The sequence below is a fragment of the Cyprinodon variegatus genome, unplaced genomic scaffold (assembly GCF_000732505.1).
Source record: "Cyprinodon variegatus isolate N-32 unplaced genomic scaffold, C_variegatus-1.0 Scaffold2164, whole genome shotgun sequence".
Classification (NCBI taxonomy): domain Eukaryota; kingdom Metazoa; phylum Chordata; class Actinopteri; order Cyprinodontiformes; family Cyprinodontidae; genus Cyprinodon; species Cyprinodon variegatus.
The window spans coordinates 16,873-28,552 of NW_015152617.1; the positions used below are offsets into that span (position 1 = coordinate 16,873).

Sequence of the window (11,680 nt, forward strand, 5' to 3'; positions counted from 1 at the left end):
TCAGATTAAATGTCCACTTAATCACCACATTTAAGTTCTTTAGAGAAATTGAGGGTTTTTCATGAAAGCAGATCAATTCAATGTGACCAACAGCAGTTCTGATCTGTGCAGATTCTCCATCATGACGTCTTTAACTGGATTTCAGCTCCGTTTTTCACAATAAGTTTCAACAGCTTTCCTGTATTTGTCAATTCTGGAGATTCACAGGGTTGATGTCAAACTGAGTGGAAGTCCGGTTGCCTGCTGAAATGCTGCCTTTGATCAATTTCAATATTTTTTTGTTTTTTTTTTGCACCAAAAACCAGGATTAAAAAGAAAATCTCATCTCCTCAAACCCCTAATAAAACCTTACCTGAAAGGTTTCTGTCCAACAGTCCTGCAGCTCTGAGGTCCATGTGGCGACTGTACAGGCTTGATCGGGCAACCAGAGCCTTTGGGCTACCGGACAACAAAAACCAATGACACGAACCGAACAGAGAGGATGACAAAAAGAAAACACAATTCAAAGGAAAATAAGCTGAGGGATGAAAAGAACAGTAAAAAAAATGAAAATATTGATGGAAATGATATAAAAAATGTATAGCAGTACCTTTCCTCTAACAGATTTTCCTTTAAAATCATGACTTTATTCAGGGTTTGGTTATTCTAAGAACTTAGATCCTTGGTTTGGTCTAAACAAGGTTAATTATCGTTCTCTGTGGGTTGATCAGAACCAAAACCCGTTCATCTAAGCAGGGCTCCATAGCTACGTAGTTCCAGTTCTCCCTGCAGCAGCATTTAATGATTAACATTATTAAAAGATGAAAATCTGTTCCAGCTGCAGAGGATTTCTGTTGAGGTAAAAAGATTGTTGCTCCTCAGATTCAGAAGCTGTGTGGCTCTGACTTCAGCCGAGGGAACAAAGGAGCAGATCTTTACCTTTTACAGATCCTGAGGAACTCAAAGGATTTTGGTGGTGAAGGTTGTTTTTTTTCCTTCAGAGCTGCAGAGAGTTTATGAGTTTACCTCCTAAGGAGCGCTACAGGATCAAAGGGAGGCTTTTATCCAAAGGACTGATTGTAGATTTTACTCTCTGACACTAATCCTGTTTGTGAGATCTTTGCAGAACATTGCTGAGGTTTAAATTTCGTCTTACAGCCTAGAATGTTTCGGTTTCTTTTGGATTCATAAAATCTGAGCAGAAACGTTTAAAAACGTAAAAGTTTGTTCAGGAACCACTGAGCCTCTCTGACCGGGAGAAGCAGAGGCTGCTGTACGGAGTCAGAAAGGAGTCAAAATGTTTGCAAACTTCTAAATAATGATATTTAACGTCTAATTTTTACCTTATAATGTGACAAAACTAAAAAAGCAAACATAGTAATAATAAGAATTGAATCTAATATTAGATTAGTATTTTAATTATATTTTTCTTTATACTTTTCTTTCTCTTTTTTGCAGTTTTAGATTTTATATTTTTATATTTTCTTTCTTTTCCTTTCTTTCAGTTTCTTTTTCATTTTTTTTGTTTCAAATTACTTTTTCAGCATCAGATTTTGACCCCAGTCTGACGGGGGTCTCTGCAGCATTCTGTGTGAAATATTACATTAAAAGACATTTACATTGGAACTTTCAATAATATAATATAAAATAATATATCTTAAAATATAAAACTGGAACAAAGAAAAGAAATAAAAACAAAAAAGTGTAATTAAAATAATAAATTGAGGAGAATAATTTACATTTAATTCTTATTATTTTATGTTTGCTTTTTGAGTTTCTCAGATTATAAAGTAAAATTAGAAATTTTTTTTTTCTGTTTCAACTTTTATTGGTTCAGTTTCCAATAAGATTTATAAGTTTAAAAAATGTTGACCCCTTTCTGACTCCATATTCCTGGAGAAAATGTTTGGAATGAATCAGGATCCCAGAACGACCAGGAGGAAGTTGATGGAAGAGGAAAGGATCTGGTTTTCCCCTCTTGAACTTCGCACCTCAGTGAACCGAAACGAAGATACAAACAGAGCCGCAGTCTGAGAAAAAAACAAACATTTTATTTCTTTATGGGAACAAGGCTTTAAGACAAAGTCAAGGTTTTGTGGGTTTAAAAAAAGGTAGCAACTAAAAGCAGTAACTTATCACTCTGTCCTTAGTCTAATGTACAGTAGAACCGGCAGCTTCCCTGATCGCTATCAGGAACATCGTCTCATCAAGCTACTGTTTAAAACCAATATGAGGTTCAGTCAATTAAAACCCAGCTGAGATCTACCGAGGGAACTGGAGATGAAATACCAGACAAAATGAAAGAAAGGAACAAATTAGGTGAAATGTGTGATGGGAAAATAATGAGAAAAGGGGAGAAAAAGAGATTTATGATTAACCAGCGGCCAATCAGGACCAACAAAAAGGAACATGTGATCATCTCACCCAAGATCTGCAGAGCTAATAAATGAAAGCTGAGGGATTTTTAATGTCTTCACATCCAGATGAACAATCCTTCAATATCATCCACTTTTTTTTTTAAAGCTTTGATTAATCTGCAGACACTTTCTCACTTCTCTCAACACGCCACTGAAGACGTGAACCATTTTACAACCGGCAGCTTTCTCTCTGATTCCTGGACTTTGTTCAGCACAGTCTGAACAGCACCTCAGCTCATTTTTACAGCTGCTAGTGGAGAAACAGCCAGGATTTAATGAGCCTACCCTCTTTATTTCATTATGTCATCATTCTGAGTCTGCTGCAATACAAAAATGATCTAGAAATTAGTAAAATGTCTTAAATTAGTGGTATTCACCCTTAATTTGAGCAAGTAAATAAGATGATTTGGCAATGGAATGAGTATTTTTACTCTTAATCTAGGATAATTAGATAATATGCACTTGAAATAAGACAATGGAATTGTTTTTTCTTATTTTTAAATGTAAATTGTCTCGTTCCATTGGCAAAATGTCTCACTTACCTCCTCAATTCAAGACACTTATTTTAAGAAAGAATTATCTATTTAGATGTACATTTTTTGCAGTGTGCCTATTTCCTTCTTGTAAAGGATTATGTCGACCATGTTGTTGTTGAAAGTTGCCAACAACCATTTCCTGTTGCTGACATTTCTACACCTTCTGAGAACAATTGATATCATTAGCAAGATTATCTGTCCTCCACCCTAATAAAGACGGCTGCTTTCAGACGACTGATCAACATTTAAACTAGAGAAGCACTCGGAGAGCGCAGACCTCTGTGATGACCGCATGTGCAACCACACAACAAATGGTCTGATCATTCTTTCATTATAATAAATCTCTTATATTTTACTGTACTGTATTTTACTTTGATTTGGCATTGGTTAACTATTTGGGTGCACATATTTAGTCGACTCATTTAGTCATTTCTTGCTTGTTAGCTTTGCTGTAAATTCATATACTTCTCATTTGTGTTGCCAGTTCCTGGGAGGCCGTCATGGGGGCGTGGCCAGTAAAGGAAAGGAGGCGCCAGCTGCAAATGGCAAGGAGGCCTAGTTGGACTCTTCCACTTACTTTTAGTAGAGGTGTAGGAAGGTTTTGGGTTTGTCTATTTGGTTTTGTTTTCTGTAATTAAGTTTAATTAATGGGAAGTTCTCTTTCTCAAAGGTTGCAGATTTAGGATTAGTTTGGTGTTTTGTTGTAGTTTTGTTTAGGTAAATGTGTCCAATGTTTCCCTCTTGTGTCAAAATGGTCTGATCAACTAGTATATGTTTCCCTTTTGTGTCAGGTTTGGGTTATGTTGATTTTTTTCTTTTGTTTTCCTTTATGGGCCCAATTTTGTTAGAAATTTGAATTCTTCTTGGTAAATAAATTTGTTACCATTTTTTCCTCAATGACTTCCATGTGCTTCTCTGGTTTTTTCACCTCACAAGATTGGATATGATCAGTTATCTGTGCTGTGCCTTATGCTATGATCATGGTTTTTGGACATTGGGAACCAGTTTCCATGTTCCATCATTTGGTTCCATGCACCTTTTTCCTCCTTGTTAGCACCTTCTTTAATTACTATGCCAATATGTGACCAGTGAATTTCTCCGCTGTGAGACCAATAAAGTTCATCTAATCTAATCTGAAATGATGACCAGAGAAGAAGCCGCAGCTTTGGTGAATTAACAGCTGTGGAATCTCTGCAACCCCCCCTTTTCAGCCAAGGCCCCCAAAAGCAGTCACAGGACCTCCCACAGAGGTGTGACTTGCCAGCCCCCTCTCTGTGAGGAAGACAAACCCACAGAGGACACAGGATTGTCTCTTTTTACCTCGTCTCCCTTGCCCATGAACCTGGGGTCCACTTCAGCAGGATCTCCAGAGAGAATGGAGATCTGGTGAGTTTACTGATGAGAAAGAACCATGCTAACAGGATGGACTGCATGCTACGCTATGCTATACAGAAACATGTGTTGAGCTGTTGCTGAAGCTTGGACAAGCTTTATTCACTAAGGGTCTAAACACTGATATAACATTAGTGTTCATGTGTTCCTCAGATGCTCGTTACATTTCCATTAGCATGGATGTCTATTCGCTGCTAGCTATTTCAAAGAGGGTAAAGAATCATTAACTAAAGGTTATTGGTTCTTCATTAAGCAAATCATTCAATAAAACATTATTTGGCCAAATAATGTTTTATTCACCTCATGGATTTGCATTGTGAATTGGTCTGAAAACATTACAATTTCTTTAAAATTAGTGAAAAGCTAATTTGATCAGATCCCAAATTATTCCAGATAAACTTTGATTTCAAACACAAAATCCATCTTAAACTGTAATATGTTTTTCAACCGTTTCCCCTAATTCTTTGTACATAGTAGTTAGTTTAGTTTAGTTTCACTAGTTTTAGTTAATAGTTTTAAACTGAAATATGTTTGACTTGGAGCTGAATGATTTTTGTTAATAAAATCTTATATTTTAAACAGACGTTGTGGTGAATTTATTCCATGGATGTGAAGAATTAACTGTTTGACCATGATTAGTGCTCAGAATCACTCTTTCATCTATTGTTCTAACACACAGTTAGTAGGGCGTGTGTTCATAAAAATATATATAACAGCTGAAATAATACCTGATTAAATAAGATATTTTCCACCCCTACAGGGGAGGGCAATAAACATCTTAAAGTATCAGAAACATAAATTCCCAGCGGGTTTGGAATAGAATTAAACATAAAATAACAACATCTGATTTCTCCAGTCATTAGATTACTGTAATGCAGACAAGCAAGATGACTCAATATATTTATAAACTAAATTTTAATGAATTTCTGAGAGCCTACGTTCGGAGACAAACAAGAAATTTGAGGAAATAAGTTTGCCAAAAGTGCTGCAAAAAAGCTCAAAAGGCAACAAAACCCTGACATAAAACTGATATTAAGACAAATTATTAAAATGGAACAGGGAGAGAGAAAAAATGCCAACTCACACTGCCACGAATGCTAAAAATATCTTCTTAAGAGAAATTATGAAACAGGAAGCAATGCGGCTCCTCTCTATTTAAAGGAAATGTGTTTTGGCAGAAGTAGAGGCAGGATGGAGATAAAGATAAAGCCAATATTAGGATAAAAATGAATCCTGTCATGGAGTGAAAGGAGGACGGAGAAGGTGAGATAATTCCTGTAGACACCAGTTAAAAGACAGAAAAGCTGAAGATATGCAGAGATGCTTTACCGACGAATTTCACTGCAATGTTCCAGAAGAGTTGGAAGTAAAGGAAGTCAATTTAAAATCTCAGCTCAGTATTACTCCAACATTTGTTACATGATTTTAGATGCAGGCTGTTTAACCTACCAATTGGTCTAAACTCTGTTTAGTTTTTCAGGAAGCTAAAATAAAAAAGCACTAATCCGAGTCTCTGCGTATTTAAAAGTGGTTGAAAGGAACAGGAATCACGAGGTGTCATCAGAGTCGGATACGGCTGATGGGAAACTGTTTGGTCCGTCGTTTATTGAAAGAAAAACCCACTATCACAGATATAACTGGAATCTGATAAAAAAAAATTGATTAGGGCTGCTACTAAAGGTGCTTAGAAGATTTTTTATGAAATCAAATCAGGTGATACTAAAACTTTTCCACTTCAGGAGTTTTGGCAGATTGACAGACAAAATAATTGTTTTTTATTAAAAAGGTGAAGTCCGGTCATATGCAGAATTCAAACTTCCGAAAATATTCTAAATATTCAAATTATTCCATCCTGTTCAATAAATTATGTTTTTAATTCAGAGTAATTTTCATGTGAATGTGCTTTACTGGAAGCATCCATGTTTGTCAAAGAACACTACTGCCACCTAGTTTGTGACGTCACGGTGCAGTATCGGCTGTTGATCAAGTCCCAGTGCTGTATCTGGTGTTTGTCACAACGCGCTATTATCCAAGTCATCTTGAAAACATTCTTCTTCCAAATGTTGGCTACATATTATGTTTTTTCTCTGGCCAGAAGTTCGATGGCAAATCCTCCCTCTTCAAGTTGGCAGAAAGGTGAAATAACAGTTGTTGGTTTTTTTTTCACTTTTACCCGATGTATTCCAGCATCCAGCTGCCATGCACGTGGGCATTGTCAGTTTCACTATAGCTCTGGTGAATTTCAATGGTGAAGTCCTCTGGAAATCTTCAATAATTGTTGTTGATTGCAGATGTGTCTAGTAGTTCCCACTGATTTAGCTTGGAAAGCGGGGAGAATGGCGCTAGGCTTACCGCACCGTGACGTCACTGATGGAAGATGGCAGGAGGGAGGGGCTACTATATTTGGGCAAAAATGGCCGCTCCCAGACTCAGTGATCGCAATGAAAATTATTTATTATTTTACAGATTAATGCTAAATTAATTAAATCACAGCGAATGTATTAGTTTTAGTTATAGATAATGATCCATTGGTTATTCCTTGCTGACCGGACTTTTCCTTTAATATATACATTTATGTAGTTATTTAAGATTAGTTCCAATCGGTTTGAGCTGAATTTAGAGGCAGTTCCTGACTTTAAAGCAGATGTCAATCTTTTTAAATAAGCATTTCCATCCTGTAGCTAAGAAAATCCATTAATAGATCTTAGTTAATAGCTCTTACTTGCTACGCCTTGTCCTGCAGCAGTCGATGAGAGGTGAATGTGGACTCTGCTCCCTGTTGTCTCCACGGAAAGATGAATGTGTGACACCAGGAGGCGCCCTACTGGGAGACGATCCCACACTGGAGGAGCACTGGGAAGATGCTGATCGCTGAGGGGACTGAGGAGCAGCGAACGGCCAAGGAAGAGTCCTCTGCTCTTGGCGAACCACTGCAGATAAATAAACAAAAATAGATCAGGCATCAAAACGTAAAAAATGAATACAAATAATTATTAGTGGAGAACTAGAAAGAAAATTAAGTGCAGGTTCATTGCTATTTCCTTCCAAAACAAAACAATTCAGACAAGCGTTTCCTCAAGTTTAAAGCTTTTAATTAATGACTGAGGTCAAATTCAACATTAACATGAGAAGCGCTGGGTTTCTGATGTTATTGCTTATTTTCTGCCTTCAGGTTGTTTCATTTTAGACCTTTAAAGCAGAGAAGCTCCTGGCTGCTGCTGCTAAAAGCATTAAAAGATGCATAACTAAATGTCAATTGGAAAAAGCTTAGCAAGAAAAACCACATAACCACTGTCCAAGAAAATCCAAAACAGGAAAAGATTTGAGAAAACAAAGAGCAGCGGGTCTCATACTTAAAGGTATAGTGGAGGATGTTATTTTTCTGGGTGGATCATTAAAATAAGAGGTCCACCGCTCCCCTCCCCCGATCCGGATTTCCGGTTCACCTACTGGGCAGGGGTTGACGTTAAGGATTCTTACCACTTGCCCTTCAGGGAAGTAACTTTCACATTTCATTTGCCCAGAAACAATTTTACTTGCCCAGTATAATGTTTGATAAATATAGTTCCTAATATTCATTTTGGTATATATATCAAACATGTTTGTTTTTTTAAATGTTTTTTGTAATTCAGTATTTTTTAAGTTTCCAGGTTCCTAGTGTGTATCTGCATGCGTCAGATAATGAACTCAAGCCTACATTACCGTGTTAACATGCTTTTCAATCCTTCCTGCACATTCTTTTCAAACTAAACTTTGCTTTAAACTGTTGTGTGCTTGGAAAAATATAAATTATAATGTTAAAGATCTAAAAAAAACTTGACAGGTTAAAAACAAGATAAAGCACAAGACAGAAGTCAATGTCACAAATGAATAACTTTTATTTTAGAGTCACGGTATGTTTATACAAGATAATACTATTAATATAATGTGATTTTTCTACAGAATCATTATACATAGTAACTGACTCAGGATTAGTTTTCCCTGACAAAATAAATGCGGCCGTTTGTCGTTTTGGTAACTACATCTAAATTACCGCTAGGTGGACAAAAATCACGCGAGAATGTGTACAAAACAACAAAAATGGCGCCAGCAATGCTTGTGGGTCATTTTCATCAAATGTCGGTGATTTTAAAGTAATTTTGAGTGATAAATAATTTTTTTTTTTTGCAATCATTGCACTTGCCCGGTGGGCAAATGCATTGCAATTTGTACTCTCCCAACAATAAAAACTACTTGCCCCGGGAGATCGGGCGATGGTTAACATCGAGCCCTGTACTGGGTCATCTGGTAATGCCGAGACTGGCCACCGGCGGTCGCCTCGGTGCTCTGGGGGGGGGCACGTCTTTGGCTCTTCACAACCACTATTGAGCGTTTTTCCTTTTAATAAACTTTACATGGTTTACACTCCATTGGAAGAAGGCCAGGTCAAGATCCGCAATGGCAGCAAACAGGAAAAAGAACGTAGAGAAAATCTGGTTTGTCCAATAAAAGGAGAAGGACCATTGATTATTCCTTGCTGACCGGACTTTTCCTTTCCTTTATAATCAGTTCAGTTTTCAAGTTGTTTCTGAACTGTGATCCTTTGGTTTCCCTTTAAAAGCTTTTAATGATCATGAAACTGTTCAGTTTTCATATGAGAGAATTAAAAGACATGGGTTCATTAATGACTTGAGAAAATGAAGGTTTTTATGTGTGGTTTGATGTCTGGGCAGCTTGGTGATGATTCATCGTTTCCTTAAAGCTTCGCTTTACATTTCATTAAATTACTAAAGTCTCTTTTTATTACCTGCCTTATTGCTTACCTTCTCTTTCCATTAAAGAATAAGGCTTGATTTCTCCATCAGGCTTCTTAACGCGCCTCAACTGGGCCACTGTAGGGAAAATAAAGCACATTTTAACAAGGCAGTAATCATTAGTATGTTTTCCTTATATGGCCAAGAAAATGATGCTGATGCTTGGGAGGGAAAATCTACAATAAGTTATGTAACTTATCTTTTTTTACCAGTCAGGCTTTAAGGTGATATTACTGTCAAAAACCAGAAGTAGAAAGTTTCTGACACAAACACCAGGGGCGTTACATTAATATAGAAATGTTCATAGGGTCATTCATTAATCAGAACATATTACCGTAATTTTCGGACTATTAGCCGCACCTGAATATAAGCCGCAGAAGCTAAATTGCATGATTTGTACATATACAAGCCGCACCGGACTATAAGCCGCAGGTTTTTTTATGTTTAATGTCTGTCTTTCTCGCTGTCGTTCTGTCTCGTACTATTCACGGTAAAGTCTGCTTCCGGAGGAGCTCCGAATTCCCGCGCACGGCTACCGTACTTGTGTGTTGAAGCTAATGTGACGTCAACATGGTGGATGGTAAAATCAGTAGATTTAGGTATTACCCTAGTGGCCGTTAGCTGTAAAAGTCCATAGATAAGCCGCATTGTTATATAAGCCGCAAGGTCAAAAAATGGGGAAAAAGTCGCGGCTATAGTCCGAAAATTACGGTCAGAATTACGAAAATTTAAGTCAGAATTGCATCACTGACATTAATCAATGAGAACTGATCCTGAAATTGAAAGTAAGGACCTGTTGGACAATAAAAAACAATATCTCATAGAGTCAGGTGTGTTTTCCATCACATGAACCCAAAGAGAGACGATGAAACTATCGCCACCCAATCCGTCCCAGAAGCATGATCCGTACCATCGGCTCATTTGCGCAACCAGATATACATTTGGGTTTATTTTGTAAAAAAAGACCTGAATTACATGTTTCCCTCCCCAAAAATACTAAGTGCAATAAACTATAATGTGTCAAAAGCTGATAATGCATTTTCCTGAGAAAATAAATGCATTAAAATCTTTTCTGTTTTATCACTCGTCTGTCCCTGATCTGAGCTGGAAATGGGATCCTAAGCTACTTCCGGGAGCTACCTTTTTCAGCTCTGGATTTAAACATAAATATTTCTTTCCTTTCGGGTTAACCTTATGATATATAGCACGTAATCTAAAGAGAGAAACAACTACAATACAGATAAACATGGTTTAATGATATTTTGCCGGACTGCTCTGAGCATGTCCCGTGATGATGTCAGAGAAGCTGTTTAACGGAGAAAGTGGAAAAAGAATAACATTTAAAAAAAAAAAAGTCATAAAACATTTTTTTAAATGTGTAGTAGCTTTCTTTAGTGAGTTAAGGGTAGAAATAAGTCATTTTAGTGCTATAATTACATTATTTTTGGAAACCTGGATGAATATCTGGTTGCGCAGATGAGCGGATGGTATGGATCGTGCTTGCGGGACGGATTGGGTAGAAACAGAGCCGGCTAACCAAGGTTAGCCTATATGCTAACCAAGGCGAGCAGTGTCACTACCTGATCCGCACTGGAACCTCGATCTGTACCATCCGCTCATCTGCGCAACCAGATATTCATACAGGTCGCCCTTGATTTCCTTAGTAAAAAAAAATACCTAAATTATGTTTTTCCCTCCCTAAAAATAGAAAGTGTACTAAACTACAATGTGTGAAATGTTGATTTATTTTCTGACTAAATTAATCCTGTTTAATCAGTTGTTTGTGCCTGATCTTTTCCGGAAAGGCTACTTCTAGGAGCTAACTTTTTCGGCTTTGGATTTTAACATAGAGCAAGTGCTGAAAATACTGATCTGAATAAAACATTTAATATATCTCAAATGAAGCGAATACCGCGCTGAAATGTTACATAGAGTTGCTTTAACATTTAGCTATGTTAAAACAGTGAGGCCGACCCTAAAAAAGATACAAACACATAAATATATGATACTTTAAATGATTTATTTTATGAATTATTGGTTGTTTGGATCAACAGTTTCAGTTAAAGATAAAATCATTCCGATTATGAAAAACACTGATGTTTGAGAAATGAAATTAAGTTGATAGGATTTACAGAAAGGCTGCTCAGTAGAACAGTGGTTAGCACTGTGCCACTGCTGCCTTGCAGCAAGTAGGTTCTGGGTTTGATTTCCGGCTCAGGGTCTTTCTGCATGGAGTTAGCATGTTCTCCCTGAGCATGCGTGGGTTTTCTCCGGGTACTCCGGCTTCTTCCCACAGTCCAAAAACTTGACTGTTAGGTTAATTGGCCTCTCTAAATTCTCCTTAGGTTGATAGTGAGTGTGAGTGGTTGTTTGTCCTGTTTGTCTCTGTGTTGCCCTGCGATGGACTGGAGACCTGTCCAGGGTGGACCCCGCCTCTCATCCACTGACAGCTGGAGATGGACACCAGCACCCACTTGGGATAAGGGTGTTAGAAAATGGATGGATGGATGGATGGATGGATGGATGGATGGATGGATGGATGGATGGATGGATGGATGGATGG

At 37.4% G+C, this 11,680-nt stretch overlaps 1 protein-coding gene across 1 annotated transcript in view; it reads right to left on the bottom strand.

Moving 5' to 3' along the window:
• The window catches only part of atat1 (alpha tubulin acetyltransferase 1), a 30,843-nt gene that overhangs the window by 3,032 nt on the left and 16,131 nt on the right, over positions 1-11,680 (bottom strand). The window contains exons 7-10 of the mRNA XM_015405346.1: positions 10,677-10,737; positions 9,127-9,195; positions 7,047-7,254; positions 353-438 (exon numbers count right to left, since the gene is read on the bottom strand). Of these exons, the coding sequence (XP_015260832.1) occupies positions 353-438; positions 7,047-7,254; positions 9,127-9,195; positions 10,677-10,737 (424 nt within the window). The remainder of the gene's footprint in view (positions 1-352; positions 439-7,046; positions 7,255-9,126; positions 9,196-10,676; positions 10,738-11,680) is intronic.